This window comes from Apus apus, chromosome 10, assembly GCF_020740795.1.
Source record: "Apus apus isolate bApuApu2 chromosome 10, bApuApu2.pri.cur, whole genome shotgun sequence".
NCBI lineage: Eukaryota > Metazoa > Chordata > Aves > Apodiformes > Apodidae > Apus > Apus apus.
The window spans coordinates 1742846-1768394 of NC_067291.1; the positions used below are offsets into that span (position 1 = coordinate 1742846).

Consider the following 25549-nt stretch of genomic DNA (forward strand, 5'->3'; position numbering starts at 1 on the left):
CCTTGCCACGAAACCTTGTACAGTAAATGCACTGTCATCACACATTGCTATTACAAGGTATGTGAAAAAATACCTCTGCTACAGTGACATTCATTACAGCATATACCCTGTACATTCATCAGTCTTCCTTCTGTTCCTAGGAAGGTGTGAACGTTATGGATATAGCTGTGTAGATACATGTACCATAGCAACATCAAAAGTCCTTGTACAGAAGGCCTGGTTTGTGGCTTGTCAAATGGACAAGCAATACTTGTGTGAACTCCATTCAACCTCAGCACCAGTGACCAGCAATGCTAGGAGCCCTGGAGCTTCCTGGACCTCTCCTTGGAGGTATCTAATCCCAATCAGGTGGAAGGCTGCTGACCTCTCTCTGCAAGCAGCTGAGTGTCACTAATGTTGATGGAAATTTTTCAGAAGGTTGCGAGTAGTTAAACAGAAGCAAAGTGTTCTGCTGCTGTTTGTGAGCTGTGGCAAAGAGCTGGAACCTCTGGAGGGTGTTAATGCTTGGCTAGGAGATAAGCACATGGACAAAGGCAGGCTATAGCTTACCCTGCCCATATTCTGTTACATTACGCAAGACAGGCCTGATTGACCCTGCAGCAAGAAGGGAGAGCCAAGTGGACACAGAAGCAGCACATTCAGGGCCCCAGAAGAGCCTGCTCCCTGCTGGCGCCAGCCTGTCTGGGCTCACCTCCCTAACAAAGCAGGAACCTGTTCCCCTCCTGCACTGGAAAAAACTACCCTTGAGTCAACAGAGAGAGAGAAGAGACAATGTGGCCATCGGTGGCTCTGTTCCTGGCTATGCAGTTGGCTGGCCAGTGTGTGAGGAGCTGCAGCCCAAAGGGGAGAGATCTACAGCTGAAGGCAAACAGCATTTGCACTCTGCTGCCTGTACAGGGCAGCAGGAAGGATCTGCCCAGAGGGCTGCCTGATGTGTAAGCACCCAAGGAGTGAATCTCTTGCTCTTTTGTCTCACCTGTGTCTATGGTGTGGGTCCTAGAGTCCTGGCTAAAGCAGTGGAGGGAGACCCCATTATTCCACCATCTGGATTTTGTGTCATTTTGCAGACCCACTTCTGATCTGTGAAGGCATCAAGCATCTTCACACACCTGACACAACCATCCCTGGATCTTCACTCCTAACATCTCCAGGAGCCATGGTCCCTTTCCCTCAGCTCTGTAGTACCAGCAGTCATAAAGCTGTGGCCCCTACATGTACACAATGGCAAATGCTGCACACTCTATGGCTTTAGCCCACCAGTGCTTCAGCAGGGAAGCCACCATCCTGAGACATCAGGCAGGAGCAGGCACACTTGACCAACCTTTGCTTAAAATGCCTGTAAAGTCGGGCAAGACATTCCCAGCTTTACTGGGGCAGAGGTGGCAGTGCACCTGTCCTGTCCCATCCCTTCCTTGTTAAATTAATTCTTTTCCCATGCAGACATTTCTCACTGGAGATGGCAGAAATGCTGCTGCCCTCTATGTTCAGTGTGGCTGTGGTTTAACAGGGCAGCACAACAGAACTGAGCACAGGGAGAGAGGAAATGCCAAGCTGAAATCCCAAAGGGAATTTGGGGAAACAAATTCCAGCTGAGCTGGAATTTGATCTACCAGGAAACTAGCTGCCAGGTCTTTAATGGCCATGAATGATCAGAACCTAAGAGGAACATCTGGGTATCAGGCAGGTTCAAGTTTTAAAAGCCATTCTTCCAGCAACTTGCTGCTCAGGAGTGCTGTTTACAAGGAAACTTGTCAGTGTTTTTTGTAGGTATTAGTCATCCAAAACTACAACATCCAACATCATCGAGCCCCTGTAGCCTGCAGAAACACTCCTGGCTCCCTGGGAGCTCTACGGTTGCAAGTCACAACCCCAGTTCCCATCAGCAGCACAGCTCCCTGTGAGGACAGCCTGCATCGTGCCAGACTCAGGAGATGGCTGAGTAATGCCAGAGAGAGGGAGCAGAGGTGGAGGGAAACACGGAATGCTTGAAAAAAATCCTGAGCAGTGTGGTCTGCTGGGAGAAGGGATCAAGGAGTGCTGAAAGAGAAGCACTTCCATGAAGGGGAAAACTTACAGAGCAAGTACCTCTAGGATGCAACCACTGAACTCTGTGAGCATCTGTGAAGAGCACTAGACCCTCATGGCACAGTCTGTGTGAGAACTCTGCTTATAGGTCTCAGTATATCTTTAGGTTTTAAGGGTGCAGAGTGCACCCTTTTATTTAGAATCACAGAATGGTTTGGGTTGGAAGGGACCTTAAAGATCATCTACATCCAAACCCCCTGCATGGTCTCCCACTAGATGTGATTGCTCCAACTGGAGGTTGGGTTTCAGGTGGGGTCACCTGCACTGTTTCCTTTTAGGGGAGACCACAGGCATGAGCAAAGCTCCCACTCAGGGTTGTACCCAAATTCCTCATGGGATCCCCTCTCCCTGCTGGCCCATGCATTGTAATAAAATCATCGTGGAATGGGTTGGGTGGGAAGGGACCTTCAAGATCATCTAGATCCAAACCCCCTGCATGGGCAGGGACATCTCCCACCAGCCCAGGTTGCTCCAAGCCCCATCCAACCTGCCCTTCAACACTGCCAGGGATGGGGCAGCCACAGCTTCCCTGGGCAACCTGGGCCAGGCTCTCACCACCCTCACACTCCAGAATTCCTTCCCCATGTCTCACCTCAATCTCTCCTCTTCCAGTTTTCATCCATTCCCCCTTGTCCTCTCCCTCCCTGCCCTTGTCCCAAGCCCCTCCCCAGCTTTCCTGGAGCCCCTTCAGGCACTGGAAGGTGCTCTAAGGTCTCCCTGGAGCCTTCTCTTCTCCAGGCTGAACACCCCAACTCTCCCAGCCTGTCTCCAGAGCAGAGCTGCTCCTGCCCTTGCTTCATCTCCGTGGCCTCCTCTGGACTCCCTCCAACAGCTCCATGTCCTCCTGTGTTGGGGGCTCCAAAAATGGACACACAGAACTTTTCCACAGAATAAGCAGGCAGGTCAGGAATGCAGTACTTTAAGCAAGAGTAGCAGCAGTGGTTCCAAACATACTGTGGCCACAAGTTTACTTTCAGCACGGTGCCTGAGACTGCCTCAGCTTGTTTCCATAAGAGCCATATGCCTACACTCAGAATGCCACTGTCCCAGTCCCATGGTGGGAGGGCTGTACTAATTCAAATATGCTGGAGTGTCTAAAATGGCCCATTAGGGTAGGTAAATGAGGCCTTAAACTACAGAAAGAAAATGACTCCTCGTTAATCAAATCTCCAAGCAAGCTGAAATGGAGCTACAGATCTGTGCTTGAACACAGTCGAGGGGGATGTTATCTCAGGCACATGCCAGGCACTAAGAGCATTTGCAAAAGGGAGTTAAAATTACTTTGAAGTAGTTTCTCAGACTAGATTGTTTTTAACATCCACACTGGCACAACTCTAAGGGTTCTTCTGGGATTAGAGTCTGGACTGCAATGCCTCTGCTCAGATCCACCCTTGAATACATGGAAACACATTCCTGAAACTCTTCAAAGGCAGTGCTGGGTTCTGCAACACCTCACAGCAGCACCTAAAGAAAGAGGAAGGTGTTTTATAGGATGTTCTGGGTCTGATGAACATGTGAGTGCACCTGCTTGAACCCAGGCAGGAGAAGACTAGAGAAAGACAGAAGTGCTGCCAGATCCTTGGGGTAGGGGCATAGTCCACAGGCACAATGTTAGGCCTGACTTGCACCACTAACGTTTCACCCTATTAAGGAGCTGTCTGCTGTGGAAGGGCAATCTGGTGAACTCCCACATCTGCCTCAGCAGTGACCTTACCTGGGCACAGGGCTGTTACTCCAGGTTTGCTGCTGCACACCACCTATGTCAAGCTGCAAAATAAGGCCTCTGGGCATCACTGCCCTCACCTGGACAACACTGTAACTGCTGGGCCGGGAAAACAAATACTCAGATCCAGTTTAAAGGGAGGGACTACTGGGATGAGAAATGGAGACGATAGGTCAAACTTCACATTGGACAAAACATGCCTGTTCTGGGCTTATTTCCAAGGAGAGCTTTGCATGGCCTTCACCTGAGAGAAGGGAAGATTTTCTCAGAACTCTGAGTGCCACAGTCAGCCTTGCCTGGGACCCCCATCCATGTTCTTGGAGCTCCATTTCAGCACAGGCCTGGGCATCCAGACCTTGCCTGAGCTTGCTGTACCTGTGCCTGGCCCAGGGCCCTGAACCTTTGCTATAGCCTTGTTTCTAGCCTTTCCTCTGGCCCCATCTCTTGCTGCTTCTGACCAGACTCCTTGGGTAGACCCTGGGCAGGACTGTCACCCTGTCTTCACTGGAATGGTCAAAGGACCCCATTATCACCACTTCTGCTCTGTCTGCCCTGTTCGGGACCAGTAGGACTGTGCCCTCATTGTTGAGGGCCTGTGCAGTGATCACTCTTGGCTCCTGACTCACAACCCATCGTGGAGCAGCTCTATTCTTGCTGCTTCCTGACATGAGAATCTACTACACAGCCTCCTATGTCTGCTGAGTGAGGATAGAGGGATTTGCTAGACTGGATGCTTGGGGAGAGTTAGGAATCTGACAGGAGATCTATGCAGGATTGCTGTCTTCCACAACACGTGTTACATCCATTTCTGTTCCACTACCAGAATGTTTTGGGGGCAGGAAGGGGGTTTAAGCTCCAAAGGAAAATACTCTCCTTTTGATAGAAGGGAAGATGTTTATAAAAACTTCCTATGCAAGGTGGTGCTGCATTTGACACAGGATATTTGCCTTCCCTGCAGGGTTTATCAGTTCAGCACAACACCCAAGGGAGGGAGCCACATGTTTCCAGCAGCTTTCAGGTCTCAGCAGAGCTCAGGTTTCTCTGATGAGGAGTTGCCAGGCAAAGGTCTTGGGGAGATGCTGCTGCCCACACACATGCTGCTCTGCAGCTGACTCAGTAGCATTTCTCTCTTTAATAAAATGCCCTGTAGGGAAGCTAATGCTGAAGCCCCTGAGATTGGGGCTGAGCAATTAATACTGAAAACATCCTTCCCTACCAGTTCAGAAGGAAGACACACAGAAACTTACTCCTTCTACTATTGCTAAAGATGAAACGTGGTGCAGGGAGAAAACACCAAAATGAATTAGACCTGGGGATTTATCAAGCCCCTGATTTTGGCAACACCAGACCCTTCCAGGGATCAAACCTTTAGGAAGCAGATGGGAGGTGTTGAATCTTCTTTCACTGCTGTGTCAGAATCAGAGCTGGTTTATGGACTGCCAAGTGGCTAGGTGGGAACCTCTGGAGCAGCGGAAGAGCAGCACCAGCACACTCAAGGAGAAAGCCTCCAAAGCATTTGGTACCTCACTTTCAGCTCCCCTTGGCTGTGACAGCTTCAGAAGATTCCTTTTTTTTTCCTACAGTGGTTCCATCCCAGCTTTTAGGCTCCTGTGTGCATTCAGGGCAGTCATGAACCAAGTATCTTTATCTCCTCAAAGCTGTGACCAGGTCAGTACAGAATGTCCCAAAATCCAACCTACCAACTCTCTGTCACAGACAGACACCATCCTGGCCTCCTACCTCCCTACCCTGTCCATCACAGCTCTCAAAGAGAGCCATTCTGGAATCTACCATCAAGATCTTAGCACCAGAGTCTGGGAACAGCCCAGACCAACATTTTTTTTGTTTTCCTCACTCAGTGGCCTCTCCTGTTCCTTCACTATAGACAACACATAAATTGTGGCACTAATCATGCCATCCACATCCATGACTGGTCCCAATGACACCTCTGGAAACCTTCTCAGGCAAGTAGAGGATAGGACCTTGCTTTGAGAAGAAACTATCTGATTCCAGAAGAACTAATTCTTCTCTTTGTTACTTCTAAAAAGAAGGTTATTTTGGGGCTGCCATATTCCTTTACAGTTTCTGGAGTGGAAGCCACCAGAACTATAGGTGGGGCATCTCTCCAGTTCTTCATTCCAGTTTCTTGAGGCTCCATTTCTGAGACAGTCACTGAGATAATATTTTTTTTTTTTTTACTTGTATTAAGTGGAAAAAGTGAAGGTGATTTATCTGCAGAGAAGAAGCTGAAGAAAATCACACAAGGCAGGTTTAATTACCAGCTTCACAGGCTCTCAAAGCTGGGAAGAAAATCATTGCAGCATGAGAGCCTGCTTAAGCTCTGCTCTGGGTAGAAACTTTATACTCTGCCCCTCCTGAAGACTGTTGAGGCCTCCTGCCTGTGGGATGCATCCCTCCCTGCTCTCCTCAGCATTCCTGCTAAGAGAGGTGCCTAAGCTAAATCTTTTCTTCCTCTGTCCTGTCTCTTGCCACCTTCCAAAACCCTAACCCTTCACTAGTTACCTTGATGGTCCTTTATAGGCTCTGATCTTAGTCTGGCCCAGGTAACTCTTTGTCTAGATTATATAAATTTAGCTTTATTTCTCTCTCTGATCCAAGTCTATTTGCAGCTCTTTATCCCACTGAGTTCCTACAAGTAGTTTTCTGGTTTTACAGCCTCTGAGTGCAAAGTGTCCATGAGCCAGTTTACATTCTCTTGTGCTATGCATTTCTGCAGCCTACTCAGTACAACCCCAGGTCTCTCAGACTGTTTTAGACACCCACCATTACAGTATTTACTCATCCTCAGAAGCATCTGGGGAAGGAGAACTCTGTGAGCCTCCCATCTTACTTGCCTGGGATCACACAGAACAGAGTTGGGTACACTCAAGTATCCCACTCTAAGTCACTGCTGCAGCCACTGGATTATTGTTCCTCTCAGCATTTATGTCTGCCATTGCTAGTTATTGCCCACCAGTTACCAGCAGACCTGGTTGTTTTGACACTTCATGTCACTGGGCAGCTTGTCTTGCAGCTCTCATCCACTGGCCTTTGAGCCAGCTGTGCTCCTCACACTTGTAACTCTGCAAGTCTAGCTCTTTCCTCTTCCCCCATGGTTGGATGGGAAAAGCAAACAAAAGTTGTAGCCATCAGACTACAGCCCAATGACAGGATAAAGGAAACATGGTTCTAATCTGCTGCTCTGGAGCTGTCCTGCAAGGGCACCATGGCCAAGTCACTTCACCAGATGGGGATGATTTCTGTCTGCACCTCTGAGCTCTCCGGGATGAGGAGCTGTATGTCTTTTTGAACCCAAATAGCATGAGCACAAAGGGGCCCTGATCTTTTATTGCTCCTGCCATATAAATAATAAAAAGGCAGCATGGGGGAAGATAAGGCAGCTGCTGCACGGGTTGTTCTTCTGCTGTAGATAAATAAAGGGCTGTAGTCTCCAGAACTGTCAGTCTGGCACCTTTCAACAGCAGGAAGTGAACGATTATTACAGAGGGAAGAAATGAATAAATAAACACCAAACAGATGACTTTTTCATGGATGCTCACTCTTCTCAGGCATGGGCAGCATGTGCCCACAGCTCTGCATGTGGGAGGCATGGGAAGCTGGCAGTTCTTTCATACATTTTACATTTGTTCTGTTCTGCCTGAGTGCCTGATTATTATTATTTTTTAAGAAGAAACTGGCTGAGGGAATCTGGAGGTTAAGAGCTACAATAAGAGGCAATTTTTTAAGCTTTGTCAGTTTTTGTTGCTTAATCAACTGGACATTGTCCCTTTGAATAAAAGATCCTGAATTCTCAGTGAGCTGGTTGAAAGGTACCATGAACACCCCATGCATTTACCATATGGTCTAAATCTCCCTCACAGCAAACAGCAGAGTGAGCAGCACAGCTCAGGACGGTGCTGGGAAGTCTGGCTACTGGTCCCATGATGGGAGCTCAAACTGTGGCTTGGCAGACTCTGTTTCAGCCCACTCTCCTGGGATACTGTGCAGCTCTCTGGGGGGAAGGGTGGGTGATCACACCAACCCTTTCAGTGGATATGAAGCAGAAGGCTGAACAGTCTCCTTGGGTGCAGTGATGGGAATTATGGATCAGGCCCAGCGGAGGCTGCAGGATGCCCTCAGCCTCCCATCTTTGGCTCAGTGTGCCCAGATCCCAGCAGAAAACCCTTTCCATTCTTGCTCTTTGCTGTCTCCTGCCAGGAGGGGGAGCCTGGCTCCTGCCTTCTGCTGCCGGCAGCCCGCAGCGGGCCCTGCTGGGGCTGGTTCCAGCTCCACAGCCCTGAGACGGGCTCGTTGCAGAGACTGTCTCTAAGGAGCCTCCATGCTCACAGTGCCATGATGGATAGTGGAGGAAGGTCCTAAAAGGCGGTGGGGGGAAACGGGAAGTTGGGGGGGGGGGGTGTGCCATGTTAGTGCTGGGAAGTCGATGCTGAAATGGTGATGCTGTGACCAAGGGTTTAAGGGCTGTGGGGGAGCAGGCAGGGCAGGCACTTACCACCATGCGGTTGAGGGACACCCAGCAATCATCAGGGAAGTCCTGCAGCATGGGCACGAGGAACTGGAGGCAGCCATCCCAGTGACACAGCAGCAACATCATCCCAATCAGGTTGACAATGCGCACCACTGCACTGGCCAGATCGTAGGTCATGTGGAAGATCTGCAGGGGCCAACGGGCAGCAGATTAGATGGCAGGTCCCCCAACGACCATCCCAACATCATTAGATGCAGTATCAGGGTCAAGAGCCTTGCTAAAGTAACAGAAAAGGCTGCGTCAGCTCAGCTCAGGTCAGTCACAGTATGCAAGCAGAACCAGCTGAAAAACAGATTAAAAACTAAAATACAAAACCATGATCATTGACCCCTCTTGCCCTTTCATTTTGCCTTCTAATTTACATTAAAAGCTCCATAACTCATTTTATAAAATAAGTTACTTGCAAATATTTCTGGAGCATCAGCCAGTCCTCCAAAATACACTCTACCATTACACCTTTTAACTTCAATACCCTTCTTGGATTTCTTCTCTTGCTGAATATATGTTATGCACTGACCCACAGTGGAAGCTGTGTTCGTACAGGATGTCAGACACAGTCTCTGCAAGTATCAAATGCAAGAAAGAATGGCCTCAAACTCAGCAGAGACTTCCAGAAGAGGATCTGATTCAACTGTTTTCTTGTACCTCTTATATTCTGCTGCTCTATCACTTCCAGGCTTATGTGAAGGTGGGTAAGGAAAAGAGAAACACAGCAGAGTTGTAGAGGCAGGAGCTGCCACAAGCAGGACACTAAGAAATCCAGGTGCCCTATTATCAAAGCTGCATATATGGTCAAGACTTACTTAATGGGCACTGTTTTTTTCCTATGGGTGTTGTATTGTAGAGACACTGGGGGGTGCCTGGCTCTTTCATGCCCAGCTCTGTGATGGCAGACAGACACACAGGCCATGCCAGTGACTGCTGGTCCTGAGCTACATACTTGCCCAGGTTTGGTTTTCCCTTCCTTACAACATGAGGTGGCTCTGGAGAGCATGGCTGGCCCTGTGTGGCTTAGCACAGAGCCCACCTTCTGGCCTCTTTCACCATTGACACAGTTCGTGGAGAGAGGAAACCTTCAGCCCATCACTGGGCAATGGTTTGGAACCAGACAGGAAGGCTCCCTTGGTGCTCACAGAGTGCTGGCTTCCAGTTAAAGCAGCTGACTGCATCTCCTGGAAGCAGAGACCCCAAGCACGTCTGCCATCCTCTCCTGCATGCTGCTGTGTCACCACAGCAATCTGTGACACAGCTGGGAGGGATGAAGGCCTAATAGCCATGCCAAGCCCTGCCAACGTGTCCTAGCACCTCCTCTGGAGAAATGTTCATCCCTGGCTGTTTCTGATACAGGAGGAGTGAAGTATTTGGACATCCATGTGTGAACGAAGCAAAGAGACTCCCTGCAGTCAGCTGCCTGGATGGGCCTTCTCAGGAGGCCTCCCCATGGTTTAGAAGCACATGCAGCATGGCTGTTCTGCAGCCCAGCCCACCGTCTGGTCACACAGTGTCCTAGTTGGATTTAATGGAAGGGAACAAAATGCAGAGGAATGTGAGAAGCAAAGAAGACTACTGTGAATCAGCTCTACTGCTGCATTTCCATCCTGACCTGCAGGATGGTACTCCCTTCCAGGGTGTATTTCAATCAGCTCTGTCCTAACCCAGCTACATCAGCTTGAAGTGTCCCACAGAGCTTGTCTACCACACCCTGCAGCTCCTCCTGCTCTCTCAGCCCTGAACTCCCCATGGCCCCATTGTAGCCCCTCCACTCCAGCCCACAACCTCTCTGCTGTCACTTGCAGAGTACCCCTCCACAGCTCTGCTCCTGTACCTCAGCCCTGCCCTCTCTGGTCACATTGTCTGCTCATTGACCTGCCACCACAGCTCTTGTTGAGTGTGACTCCCAGTGCTGTTCTAAAGCTGACCTCCAAGTGAGCCATGCAGAGCACACACTGACACCAACCCAAGCTCACTGTTTCCTTAGGGATGTAGCAGGATTATCTGTCAGTTCTTCAGATGTAAAATAAACCTGTAAACACAACTTTCTTAAAGGGCACCAGGCAGTGAGTGAGAAGGCACAGAGGCCCTGATACAGGCTTGTATGGGAGAGCAAAGTACTTTTCAGTTTCCTGTGTTATTAATAAACTGGATAGTGCAGCAACTGACACTGCAGGGAGGAGCACCCTTCTCACCTCCAGAGCACTGCCTGGGCTCCACTGAGCCTTAGGGCATGCAGAGGGTGACTTAGCCACCTGGAATCACCTCCAGAGGGACAGGCAGATACAGGAGATGGCTGACTGTCAGGAAAGTACCTGAAGCAAGGGACAGGCCATAGGCACTGTGTGACTCTATGGCTAAGCCCACAGAACTCTTTGCTGCTCTGACAGAGACAGTCCTACTCCTCCTCCCAGCCACCCATGGCAATATGTACCTGCCATCTCTGCCTATCCAGGGATCAGCCTCCTCTGATCCCATCGTGAGTCAGTTCAAGCAGCTGAAAAGGCAGAAAACGTTTGTTATAAAAGAAAGGAATCATGGTCTGTCATTTTAGCTGCCTAAATTGGCTCATCACTCCTGTCAGAGCTAGCTGTTCAATTTGAATGCCTGTTTCCACACCAGATATTAACACTTCCCCGCCTAATCAGGATGCCACGAGGTCATATGGATTGAGAGATGCTCAAGCCAGCCTGGGAGGGAGCCAGAAAATGCTGGAAACCAAAAGGATGAATGATTTGGAGACCTGCTTCTAAATTCCATTATTTCCACTGCATCCAAGACGCAGCTGGAGTCCACAGTGTCACAGTGTGAGAAGCACCGTTCTAGCTTATTTCTGGGCTGAAAAGAAGAAAATATCCAAAATCCAGGCTGTTCTAGGAAATCCAATTCTCAATGCTGACTCAGAAGGTCAATATGAAAGTTGAGGACATAATTCATAACAAATCATTCTTACTGGTTTCTTTTTTTTTTTCCCCCCAGCAGAAATAATAATTCCCACTTAGATAACCCAAAGTAAATCCAGCCTATCTGAGTGACAGCCCCAGGCTACACTTTTAATGAAGGCATAGCAGCAGTTTGCAGAAGGATCTCTGAATGGAGCTTTTGTATCACCAGGATTTTAATGTGCTAATGACTTTTCCTCTCCCACCTCCGTGTGGGTTTGAAAGAGCTCCAGTCCTCCTGTAACCCAGGGAACTCCAGCCAGGGACAAGGAGAAACCTTGTCAGATTTAGGAAGTGTCTCTCTTCCTTTAATATATTAAAAGCAGAGAGTGAAGAGCCTGAGGGAATGAATGTTTCAGGAGAATGGATAGGGGAGCTTCTTATATCATGATTGGGATCTATTCTAGTCAGGCCAGGGCAGAAAGCTTTTATTCTTTGGGGCACCTCTGAAAAGCAGAAATAAATGAGTGTGTTTGGTCTTGCTGTTAGGCCCTGCTGCCTCCTCTCATGCACTGGTAACTCAGACACTTGCTGGCAGCTGAGAAATGGCAGCTCTGTGCTGCAGGTCTTGGTTCACAGGTGCTCCTTCACCACCCATCCTGTAACCTACCTGTAAGTGCAGGACCCAGTGCTGAAGCCCAGAGGGAAGGAAAGTCCTGCCTCTGTGTTAACACGGGGTGGATCTGTCCATGTAGTCCATGGATGTTCCCAGCACAGAGCTCAGAGAGGCCAAGAGCTCAGGGGCCATTTGGGATTGCCCTCTAATGCCTGGGATGTGGCTGGAGAAAAGGATCACAAATGGGCTGACAAACTTCCCACACAGGTAGAGACAATATCTGGTTTATGCAAGGGTGGATTCAGCTCACCTGCTCTGGACCTTAAGATCTAGAATATAACATTAGAGTCACTGCATGGAAACACACACCCGGAGGGTGACTCCTCTGGTTTGTGGCACTTGTTTACCTGAGGAGGTGCCCTGTGTCTCAGGAATTCCTGTTTCTCTCTGCTGTCCACAAAGGAACCCTGTATCATGAACTCCAGCTGTAAATGTCTGAACTGCAGGTGAGACAAATCCAATTTCAATGTCAGTCTCAGGAGTTACCAGCTCATGCCCACTTCTTGGGACACATTTGCATTCACATGCAAGAGAAAAATAAGAAACATTTGCTGTGCAGCACACAGGAATAACTGAAGGAGTGTGAATGAACACCCTTCACTGGGAAGCAGCTCTTACCCTAAGTTGGAGGGACTCCAGGAGTGTGCTGGAGAGTGTCTGAGCCAGTGCTGCAGTGCCCTAAAGCTGCCCACAGCTTGCTAGAGAGAGGTGGGGAAGAAAGATTCTAGAATAGCTGGTCCATGAGCCGGGGAATGTGAGTGGTAATTGGAACTTCTCTGGTTTTCATCAGTAACACTCAGGGCTTTCTTATCCTGGAACATAACCCAGGCTGGGTCCCAGAGCATCACACCTCCCTTCTGCCCTTGGAACTGCTTGTGCTTTCTGGCTTTCTGCTGCCTGAGATTTGGAAAAAGGGAGTGAAGAAGAGAAGAAGGACAAAGCATGGAATCGTGCTTAAGAGCACCTCTTTCCAAGAGCATTCTCTCATAGAGCTAATATCCCTGTTTCTTGATTGTCCAAAACAAAATGTGGCTTCAGAATCCCTGTTACAAAGTCAGCTCTGTCCTTCTAGCCAAAGGACACCTTGCAACACTTTTGGAAAGGACAGCCTGGGAAAGTGTGAGGACCAAAACTTTCCTCAATGAAGTCGCCTGCAGTTATATAACATCTCCATCCTGGAAGTCTCACTTATACAGAACAAGCTGTTGGGATCCTATTGGTATCAATCTGAAACCTTGTCAGCCCCAAGGAACTGTGCACAGTACTCCTCAATTGGCTCTGTACTGCAGCAGGATTCCTCTGACCTGATCACTTGAGCTGGAAGAAATCAAGGACACCTTGGAAAAGTGGGGGCCTGGCTCTGGCAGTGTTACCACAGGCTTTGACTGCAATCCAAGCTGTATGTTTCATGAATTGTGTTTTCTGTCTGCACACAGCTCAGTGTTGCTATCCAAACCAAAAGATCACCAGAACTCCTCAGATCCTTGAGAGAAGGGTTGCATTAGTGTGTCTGTCTGCCTAGGGTGGTGGAGGCTGGAGTGCTCCAAGAGGTGGACTGTCCCTGAGAGGACCCTGCAGGAGGGCTGTGCAGGGTGCCACTGGGGCTGGGCACTCCCTGCCCTGGCGCTGCCAGGCCCAGCCTGGCTCCAGCACAGCCTGGTCCCTGTGCTCAGCTCCCAGCATCAGGGTCTGTGCAACTGCATCCCTGCTGGCCCTGCACCTACTGGAGGTGCTATGCCCAGGGCAAAGGGGTTTTCCTGAGGGTCTGGGGACTGTGACACAGAGGGATATTAGTGATTCTGTTTGGAGCCTGCACAGTTGAGGCAGAGCTGAACACCCTGCCAGAGAGAGCTAACAGCATCCATCCTCACTCAGCTGCACACTGGCTCTGCACAGAACTTCCGTCCACAGGGTTTATGAACAGAACCTGCACCACAGGAAAGCAGTGAAACTGTTTGTTGCCCTTCACTACCTCTACTAACAACGTAGCAGTATTCCTGTAGCACTGCATCCAAACTAAGAAAGCCTGCTGGTCCTGAGCCAGTGCTGGTGTCTGAATCCACACTACGGTTAACACACAACTGTGATAAATCCCCTGGGGATAATCAAGTAGCTGCTCCAGCTTCATAGAAAGTACAGAATTGACTCGCAATTTATGGCTTAAAAAACCCAAAGTCCCTAAAAGGAAATACAAATCTCAGAAGAGAATCAAACCAGTATCATATGTAATTTTGACTGCTCTAGGGTCAGAGTTAAGGTTGTTCTGCTGTGAGAAAATATGTTTTTACTTACATTTGGAAGAGTATTTGTGGACTATGGGGAAGAAAGTTGACTTCACTCTTCCTTTCACTCTTCCTTTCACTCTTCCTTTCTTTACTTGGCTTTTGTAGATAACAGAGGTAAAGATATAGGCATTAGCAGCCTTTTCAAACCTAAGTGTTGCTCTGTTGATATACTGGGAATAGAGGATTGCTGGGAAGAGCTTGTCTGAGCCTAGAATACTGTTAGATACTGTAGGGTGGCTGTACCAAGCCCCTGCACCCTCAGCTACAGTGTTGCTGACTGGGCCTCCTCGTGTTCAGTTATGAGACCTGACTGGATAACAGGTTCAGCTCTTACTCATTCTGGCCGACAGGCAAAAGGAAGGCAGCTCATTGAAGATGCAGTGTTTGCTCTCATTTAGGGATCAGCATCAGAAATCAGTGCCAATTCTTGTGGCAAGGGGAAAAATGTCATCTTCTCCACAGTTAGCAAGACTCCTGATTGACATGGCCCATGTAAGAGTGGAAGGGCTTAGGAGCCATGATGGGCAGATCCTGGGAGGCTGAGGTGACGAGAAAGACAAGCAACTGGAAGAGCTGCAGGATGGGCCTCTCCCAGAAGGAAGAATCCTCTCCAGGCAAACACAGGGCCATGCACATTGGAACACTGAAACATGGAAGCCATGATCACCTGAGCTGGAAGAAATCAAGGACACCTTGGAAAAGTAGGGGCCAAGACACACACAGAGCCAAAACCCCATAGCAGCTCAGACACTGTAAGGACATGCATAAATCCAAGTCAATGCAGAGGGGGCAGCTCCCAAAGAAATCCAGCCTAGTGAGTAAACCCAGACACTGGGAAACAATGTTTGAGCAAAGCAAGACAAATGATCTCAGCTGCCATTTTCCTTCTCCTGATGCTGCTATGGGAAATGCATCATCAACCCCTTTATTGCTCCTTCCTCACCCTCCCCAACTTTTTATTTATTCTTCCAGTGATGTCACATTTACACTGTGCCAAAACATAAGCTAGTGTTACTCCAAAAGTTTTCTTGTCTCAAGTAACTCACCAGGCCACACATTTGATTCGTTCGGAAGAATGGACAAAATGCTGTTCTTGCCACTAAAATATAGAATCATAGAATCCCAGACTGGTTTGGGTTGGAAGGGACCTGAAGGATCATCCAGTTCCAACCCCCCTGCATGGGCAGGGACACCTCCCACCAGCCCAGGTTGCTCCAAGCCCCATCTAACCTGCCCTTCAACACTGCCAGGGATGGGGCAGCCACAGCTTCCCTGGGCAACCTGGGCCAGGCTCTCACCACCCTCACACTCCAGAATTCCCTCCTCATGTCTACAAAGATACAAACTCTGAATTTCTGAGGCAACTGTTGCTCAGGCTGGCAGCTGAAAAGGGAAGTTATGGAAGAAAAATTATGGGAAGGATCACAGCTGGGCTTATTTACAACTTCCCAGGGTAGTGGGAAGCAGGAGTCCCTTATGAAGGATCAGCTGTGGGTCAGACAGCTTTGGGCTGCAGTAATCACAGTGTGTTTGGCAGATGGGTGGAATGGCATGGGAGGGAGGGAGCTTTGGGATCCAGATTGTATTGGGACAACGCTGAGAGCACCAGCCAGCATGGAGCAGATGGGCTGGAGACGGGAGATCATCTGTGGTGCACAGATACATCTGCAAGCAGTGTGCAGACTCAGGGATGCACTCGACAGTTTGAGATGGTGTGGGCTTTGGTTTTGCCTGCTTTTTGCTGTGCCAGCAAGGAGAAGCAGAGCCAGAAGATCAAGTTTTAGATGAAGGCCAGAGTTTGGGGTTGAATCTCTTTTTATGCTTGCTTTGCACCAAATGACATAACCAATGTCAGCAGAGTTGCTGATGCTGCCTTGACTCTGTGAGAGGAGAACAAGGTCTGTGATTCATGAGGTTTAACACTCACGGGGGAAGATACTGTGGAGTGTGTCAGGGCTTGTCTCAGGGCTGCCTGGAACTGGGGGTTTGAGGGAAGTGCACTGAGTGCCAGGTGTTAAGAGAGATATCCAAGTAGATTTTACACTTAAGATATACTAATCCTTTGTGCTGCCATGGCAGTTTTCATCTGAAGGTCTGAAGGGGCTGGGCTGACATTAATCTGGTGTGCTTCAGTATCTCCAGTGACTGTGTCATCTCCGTTATTCCAGACAGGCAAAATGAGGCACATAACAGTGAAAAGCCACTTGCCAGAGGTTGCGCAGGAAGCTGAGAGCAAAGTTTTGAACTGAATCTAGAGATGCCAGCTTCAATCTCCTGCTCTACCCACTGCCCAGGTAGTGTGGCTACTAACTAGGAGGTACCCTTCATGTTCACAATCAACCACTTCTCAGCCAAGAAACCCCAGAGTATGTATGTGCACACAGAGCAGGGAGAAGTCATCTTGCAGCAGCCTGGTACCTGTAAAGCTCTGCAAGAACACGATGCAAGTCTGCAAGCCTCTACCTCCTCCCAAGATGATTTAACTCTTCCCAGGCAGCCTGCTCATGGCTAATGGAAGTTCTTCTCCAGGTGGGAGCTGAGACAGGGAAGAGCAGAATACCCATGCAAAAATGAAAGACAATAAAACCGAAGGATTTTCTTGTCTTCTCCCTCAGAAACTTGTGTCTACTGGATAATATTTACAGCAGAGTAAGGTGAAATAGGACTATTTAGTACTAAGAAAGCTGGCATAAATGGCAGATGTTTATAGATATATATATAAACCCCAAAGATCCTACCACCACTATGTGTTTGCCTCTTGCACTCTCAGAGTTGAGGTTGTCAAGACAACAGCCCCCCTTCCCCTCCTCATGCCACCATTCCTAGCCTAGACTTTAATCTTCATCATTTTAAGAACTTTTGTCACCACGGCAACGTGACACAGTCTTTTAAAAATATTTTCTAGCACAACTCAAATGACTGTCTCTCCTGCATGGTTTTCTTTAAACCTCTAGGAAAAAAAAACCCCAACGTTGAGGGTTGGATTCTGCCTCCACTGAATGAGCTGCAGGCCTCCCAGCTAGCAGGGACAGGAGCTGGCCACTGCCTCCAGTGCAGTGGGATGATGGCATTTGCAGCTCCCAGGGAATGTGTGACCCAGAGCACCAATGCAAGAACTGAGGCCAGAGCTTTTGGAAGAACCTCTTTGGAGAATGTGGCCTTTTGCCTTTCAATGGAGCTTATGTTCTCAAACGCCTACAGCTCAGATTTTCAGCAGCATCTCTCGATATAGTTAAATGCCTCAGAAAAATAAAAAATAAAAAAAAAAAAAATCAAGCCCCCAGAGCTGTAAGTAGGTTAGGTGTCTCACTCTCTGTGGGAATTAGATATCTTACCTGCCTAGGCTTTTTTTTCTTTTTTTTTTTTTTTTTCAATCTCTCATGGCTCTTATCTGCATCTTTGGGAACTGTAGCTGTTCTGAGAGGCTAGCAATGAATCACTTCTGGAAATAGGTCACAGGCTTTTTTGGAAGTTTCAGAATGACCACAGTCATCAGGCAAAAGGTCTGTCTAGCTCAGCAGCTATACATAGATATGCCTAGGGAAAGAAATATCTGGGAGGCTGAGAGGAAAGGAAGCATAAATACCTGAGAAGGAGACAAGAAGCACAACTGGTTTGAAACTGGGGCCTCAAGGCCTGGAAATCATGAAAAGATCATCATCATGAAAGAGCACTAAGTGGTCAGAGAGGCTGGTCCACACAGCTCTGCTCTGGACTGGTGCTCAGGGAAGGTATTGACTGCTGGAAAAGGCAGCTGAGAAGCAAGATGAGGTAATGGATGGATGACTCAGATGATGTAGGTGAGTCCAGGCTGCAGACTGTGTCAAAAGGACCTCATTTGTGGTCTGATAAAAAATGGACTGAGCTAAGTGGGAAAACACCCCCTGTGTGCAGTGAGTTAATAGGCACAAAGTCAATTAAAAAGGTTAGCCTGGAAAAGTAATGAGACAAAGTACTAATGGCATTATTGATCAGGTTATGCTATTACCTAGGTCAGGGACACATTTTCCTTTGGAGCGTGGATCTATCTGCAGCCAGGAAGGGAAAATATTTTATAAATAGGTGTCCTGAGGAAGGGGATCCCAGACTTCTCCCAGCAGCAACATCAGGTCCCAGAGCTGGGCCATGTCGTGTTCTGTTTTGAAGCTGTTTGCCTTCCACTAAGCAACAGCTTTACCATAGCTTGGAGATCCCTGATTGACATAGAGGAGTTAAAAACCAGTAATTATACAAACACCTTCTGGGACAGTTTGGTCCAGGGAGGAAATAGTGACAGGCACTTAAGACAGAAGTATCCCAGAAAGACAGCAGTATCATGGGATAGGCCTAGTGCTCTGATCTATCATCTCTCACCCAAAGACAAAAGGACTTTTTTATCAAAGTGAAGGATCAGATAATGAGAGGAAATGCTCTTTTTTCCAAACAATGTGCAGCTTAGCTTGCAGAATGCATTGCTGAAGGAATCCTCCAGGCCAGGAACTTGGCAGGATATGAAACACATGCCTAAATAAATAAATAAATAAATGGTTGACTAATAATAACTTCAAAAATGTTGTTTATCTTCTTTTTCAGTGCTTATAAAAAGGGTGAGGAATAAACCTAACTGTGAGCAGAATATTTTAGAGGTGTTTGCTCCCTCTGAAGGATTTGATCACTGTATTAAGAGAAGAAGAGTGGACTAAATGAGCCTCTGGTCTGCCACAGTGTCACCCCGTCTCCATCTACACACACAAAATAGCCTGACCTGGAGAACCAGGGGCTGGCAGCTGTATTTGTATCCGCAGACACACAACCAGAACATAGGAGAAAGAAAATCAGACCAACAGAACAGATCCTTCAAATGGGAAGAAAATTGCCTCCTCAAAATTCCGATTGACAGGAAAATAGTCACAGTTCACATTCTAAAGAAATCTGTCACAAAAGAAATTAGCAGTGATGCTTGTCTTCATACTGCTTTCAGTCACACTTGAATTTTTTAGTTTAAGATTCAGAACAGATTTTAAAAATCCAAGGTTGCCACTTAACCTACCTACAGATTCATACCATCACCACCTAGGATGTAATAAACTCAGTAGATCCTGCCCAGTAAGTGCAAACTTGCTTAAGAACTACAGAACTCGTGCAGTCTACTCTTGATCAATGAGTATTTCTTCAATGCATCTTGTATTTCAATCAAAACACATGAGCCCACAGTTCAGCCCTATTTGGGTTCCTGTACGAGCACGGAGAGAAGCTGAGCCAAACAATGCACACCCCAAAATGGAGTGAACATGTGTCTCCCGGAGGCTTCTCTCTGCATCAGCAAGGCAATATCTGCACACCCAGCTGAGCCCACTGGAGTGGGCTCCAGTGGTTGGAAGCAGCAGTTTATATGCTCTCTCCCTACAGAAACCTGGCCTATGGCTCCACAGTAACCCTCCCTCTGGGGGACCCTAGAGAAGCAGTGCACAGAGACAAGGCAGCAGCCAGAATGAGCCCTAGGGGCTCTTTAACAGAACTGCAGCTACACATTTCCAGACCGATCTCATCTGGGCTCTGCAGCTTGCATTTGTTTAAAGGATCATCATTGCAGCGATGGCAAGTTTTTGTCCTCCTGTTTTTAAATAGAAATGATAACGTACATTTCTCCATGCTGCATTTGCCCTCCAAGGCAGGTAGTGGGTTACATTTGATTATATTTCTGTGCAAAAACATAACCTATTGCTGCTTATAGCACAGCTCAGCCTGCTGGGATGGTTCCTGTTCTGCAGGGGACTGGGTACTTTCCACCTAACTCAGTCCTCTGGTTTAATTCGATTACAACCACGGCAACCGAGCACAACTTCCACCCTTGACTTTCTTTATGCTGTTAGTGATTGTAACATCCCTGAAAGGAACCTGCCTGGCAGGCCTGGAGCCTTGAATGGTTTCGTGCACCACGAGGCAGAGCGTGTGAGCAAAGATAACAAAAGCTCCTCAGGCTGCAGACTCGGTGACATTGTATTTTAACAGAGACCAAAGTTCACAAGCTGAGGATGCTCAGCACAATGGCCTGATCTTCAGATGGGCTGAGCATTTGCCTGCAAGGTCTCCACTGATCCACTTTGACCACTCTTTTTCTTGCTAGCAAGACTTCAGATGAGATGAATGGTGCACACATCACGTCGCAGTGATAAACATTTTTGACCGCAGCCAGAGACAAATTCAGGAGAGAGGTGTGCCAGGCTGCACAAACTTAAATTGCTTTGTTACTGTTGTAACAAATCCTAAATTCCTTTTGACTGAGGATAGTCTGACTGTTTCCAACAAGCATCTTTTGGGGGACCTCGTTTGCCAGCAGGCTGCAAACCATTTCATTGCATACAGTGTGTCACACACAGCCTGGAGAGACAAACACCCTCCTACTCTTTTAGAGTAATAACAGTGCAACCTTTTCAGTGCTGCAATGTGCACCTTAGAGAACACTGAAGAAAAGCACAATGAAAATAAGTCCCTGAGTAACACTCCTCAGAAAACCTGTACCTCCCATAACCTTCACAGAGCAGAGGCTGAGAGGACACAGAGAAATGAGAAGAAGAGGGGGGTGGGATCTAGATGATCTTGAAGGTCCCTTCCAACCCAAACCATTCTATGAAGAGGACCTGCTGAAGGCAACATAGTCAATACCCTTACATGCACACAGGCTGCACTGATCCCAAGAGAAGAGCAAATGGAGTGAAGAGGCTGGGTACATTTTATCTTGCTTTGAGAATATGGGGCAGGAAAAACTGGTTTTTAACCAATGAGCAGAGTAGATTGCATTTATGAATGTATGACAATTTAATTCCTGCTGTGGTTGTATATAGATATGTGGGCTGATGATAGAAAAATGAACAAAGTCAGAACAAAGATGTTTAAAAGCAGTATTTAAACTCTCCATGAGTATCTGCTGGGCAGGAACATAGTCCCTAAAGGCTGCCATTTTAATTAGAAATCCAACAGGAAATGCTGCCTGATGACAGGCATCAGGCAAAAATCCCCAGAGCTGCAGCCAGGGAGAAGGAGGAGATTTGCACAGCTCTTTTAGGGGTATAACATAATAATATTATAATCATCATAGTAATAATAATAGTTTGACAGGGATGTTGTACATTCAAGCAAAATACCAGGGTTTTATAAAAAAGTGCAGCTGTCCCCTCTGTCTCCAGCTGTGCCTCAGAAGTAGAGATCTAGAGACATGTTATCAAACTGATAATGTGAAGGGGAAACCCTCTTCTTATTCACAGTGTGGGGCTTTTCTGTCCTTGAAATTCATCTTCAAACTTTGTCACCCTGGTTTGCAGCAAACCCATACGAAACAACAACCCAAAAGGCAACAGATCCCACCAAGTGCTTTTAAAAGGTCACACCCTTCCACAGGCAGGCTTTTATCCTTCTTCCCTGAAAAGGAAGAGGTATTTGGTACTAGGTACTTGTCTGGACCCAAACACCACCACAGCATTGCAAGATGCTCATACAAGTGTCAAGAAAGTCCTAATGAAACCTCTTCTTGTTGTATCATATGACCAGAAAGTATTTTACTGGTATTTCTCTCCAAAAACCACACTGTGATAGAATTGTTTACACAAAGCTTCTCGCTTTGGCCCAATTTTTGCTATTTTCCTTCTGAAAGGGCTTTGCTGCTACATCTATTCAACTTTTCCTTTTAATCCTGATGGGAATGGGTCCTATCCCTCCCTGCTGATCCACTTCTCCCCTGGCTGGGGAGCCTGGCTTCCTTCACAGCAGCACGCACAAAGAATAATTCAACCCACTTAAGCTGAAACTGCATGAAGAGAAGAGGGTCAAACCTCCTCAGATGTGGAGCCCAGCTGCTCCAGAAGGCTTTCTTTGGCAGCAACCAGGATCAGTTAATTCAGAACCAAGCATAAGAAACCTCACATCAGGCAGAGGGCTGATAACCCACCTCCTTGGAAGACTTCACTTGAATGTGTGAGAGACTAATTTGATCTTGGCAGGAGGAGTGGTTTGTAACCTTCCCAATCTCTTGTCTGCCTCATAACCCTGGGTATACTTATAGCTCACATAAACATCTAAACTGCCCTCAAATTGTGCTGTCTGTGGAAGAAGCTCCAGTGTCTGAACACATGCTGTCTGAAACAGTATTTCCTTGAATGCATCTGGAATTTGCTGTCTCTTCAATTTCACTGACTGCTCCATATCTTTGCTGAATAGGGCAGGAAAATTACATATGGCACTCATCTTTGTCTACCTCACTTTTTACTTTACAGGCTTTTTTTCTCCCCCTTAAAGGAAAGAATTTCAAACTTTTCATTTATTCCAGGTTGTTCTCAGTTATTCTGATCAGTTTTCTCTGAATTCACTTTACTCCTGTAGTGTAAAATAGCTCAAGTAACTAAAATTGGGATATTTTTATCCTCAGTTATCTTACGATGGCCATTTATATTATTTTTTAATGCTTGTCTCCAACCTGTGCTCCCCCAAGCCCAGTTCTGCTTTTTATCCTCTCCAGCAGAGAACCAGGCAGTAAGAAGCTATTCACAAGCAGCTTCTGTAAAGAAGCTATACTGTACAACAGAAATGGAGCTGCTTTCACCATTCACACTTACTCTGTTTGGTGTCTTGTTCAGCTTTAAAAGAAACTGAGTCCTTTGGGAACTCACTTCATAACCCGCTCATTCGATCTCTCCTGCCTTGCCCTCTCTGGTCTGGATCATTCTTCACCTTCTCCCTTGTCTGATTTAATGACACCTCATTGTTGAGAGAGCCCCAGTCCAGCAGTAGGAACATTTGCCCCATCAGTGTAAGAAGAAATGGGCAGAAGAAATGATGGTAGCAGCACTGACAAATGACCAGGGGAAATGAAGTACATAAAAACGACAGCATTGATCATTCTTTACAGTCCCCTAGCAGCTCAGTGCATGCTGCTGCAGCACAGCTTCCCTTGTCAGTGCCTCTGAGTATTTATTATTCAGAGAAATTAAGTCTGGGGTAGAATATGCATTACCTCTGTTGACTGCCTGGGCATTCCAAGAGCTGTGTCTACACTGGCCACATCTACAAAGGGTACAGACTATGTACACAGAGGCTGTGTCTACACTGGAAAGTAAGGATGGACTTCAAGTGAGGGATGGGTACGTGGAGCCAGCCTTGTGGCACACACTTTTCCATCCGTCCCCAGCAGTGGATGTAGCACCAGTTCAAAGTATCAACAGTGAATTTAGGAGGGCTGAATATCTTAGGATATCTAGTTCTGGATGATGTTCAGCCTCAGTCATGCTTGATCTCTCCAGATTACATGAATGAGAACTGTGCAAAAGGGCAGAAAATACTCAGAAGTAGGGTCATGGGAGGGGGTCTATGCCTGGAAATGTTCCTGTGCAGATGCAGTGCAGATACTGGACAAGCTGGGACTCAGAAGTAGTTCAGACAGAAGTGACAGCAGGAATCTAGAAAGGCAGACAATGCCTCTTCTACCCCCAAAAAGCATACTAATGGGGTGGTAAAGCTGCAATGGGGACAAGATTTCTGCCCTAGAGAGCAAGCCATGCTGTGAGAAGGGATGAAGAAGGGACCAGTTCAGTGCTGCAGTGGTTTGCATTTACTGTAATGAGTGTCTTTCCCATGAGCACTTCTAACCTAAGGCAGAATTATTATGAAGTGTCAGTGGTGATTATAAATGAAGTTGGATCCCTGACCCCGTGAAGCTCTGGCAGAGCAAGGAATGTGAATCAGGACACAAGCACGTCAGACAGTGTATGTAGGTACCAGGAGCAGCTGCAACACATGGGATCAGGTGAGGAGAAAGAGCAAGGTAGGAGGCACATTCTTGCAAGATAGTGTTAAAGTACTCCAGAAAGCTCTAGCACTAGGACTCAAGGATTCCGTTTTATGTAATAAAAGGAACAGGGAGGTAAGTTGCAGGCACATAGGGGAAGAAATGCTGGTTTTGGACCCAGCTTCAGGCAAACTTGACCCCTTCTCACACTGCTGTCATGCCTCAAAAAGACAATGTTAAACTGAGCATGGAATGAAGCAAATGCAGGACACCAAACCTGACCTCTTCAGATTTCAAAGCTAGAATGGGAGAACCCAGATATTAACCTGAGTTATTATTAGAGATTAGCATTAATTCAGAACCCCAGGATCTGATTTCCCAGTTCCATGTCCTATACAGTTGAAAACTCACATGACAGAAGATTTCACCTCCTTTCACTAAATTTCAATAGTATCTTTTGGGTTCATAGCACCATCATACCTCAGAATTTTGTACACATGATGGGCAACTAGTGAGGAATTGCAGAATTTTCTCTTTGTCTATGAACTGGCAACTTCCTCATCTGAAGCCTGCAGATGAGTGTGGGCACTCCAAAGAGCAGGATGCAAAATCATCTGAGGGATCAAATATTTCACAGCCCCCAGTAAGAAGACTGAAAATGGAAGGAAGTCAGGAACAGATGTCTGATAGCCCAGGTATTAGTTGGGATCTCCCTAAAACCCCAGGCACCTCCATCTCTGGAAGGATTAGACTAGTGTCCAAATTTTTAACAAATTATTGGTATTTGATTCTGAGCTAGGTAACTATCTACCACAGAGACACGATATGGTCTGAACATCAGGATTTCATTACAGATCCCATCTCTCTGTAGACTAAATATCATGGAGGATGCAAACACTTTTGACAAGATGTCCTGGTTTGAGCCAGGATGAAGCCAACTTTCCTTTTACTGATATTTTTTTTTTTCTTCAGTGAACTCTCTTTTCAGCAGCAGTGCTTTCCAGCTGGTGGACTGATAACACTCAGTGTTTATAGACACTGCCCAGAGACCAAGGACACTTTGCTCTGCTTGTTGGATTTACTACTTCAGACACTAAAGGAGCAGATCAGTCGTATCGACAACCCTCCTGTAGGGAGGAGCAGACTGGACAGATGGCAAAATTGGCCAACTAAAGCTTTCCTTCTATATATATATGTAAGACTCAGTATAAATTCAAGGATCATGGAAGTCAAGCCCTTCTTTTTCCTTTTCCTTCTCTTCTGTCCATGGCTGGTGTCCAGGGAGGACTCTGTCTGTCCATCACCATTGACACCCAGGCCTGTGCATTCCTGACCTTCATCACTCTCCCCTCAGCTCCTGTGTCTCTCTGCTGCTCTCTCCAGCAGCACTCTGGGACATTTCAGGACTGCTCACAGCTCAGGAAAGGGCTGTGGGAGTTGCTGGGGGTGGGGGGAGGCAATAGGGTTTTGCACATTTGTACATATGTTCTTTTATCATTAGTATTTAATTAAAGCTGTCTAGTTTAGTTTTCAATCTGGAAAGTTTCTCTCCTTATTCTCTCCCTCCTTCCCCTACCTGGGTGGGAAGGGGAGGAGATCAA

At 47.2% G+C, this 25549-nt stretch overlaps 1 protein-coding gene across 1 annotated transcript in view; it reads right to left on the bottom strand.

Moving 5' to 3' along the window:
- HCN4 (hyperpolarization activated cyclic nucleotide gated potassium channel 4) overlaps window positions 1–25549 on the bottom strand; it is a 108721-nt gene that overhangs the window by 37167 nt on the left and 46005 nt on the right. The window contains exon 3 of the mRNA XM_051628436.1: window positions 8322–8483. Coding sequence (XP_051484396.1) covers window positions 8322–8483 — 162 coding nt within the window. The remainder of the gene's footprint in view (window positions 1–8321; window positions 8484–25549) is intronic.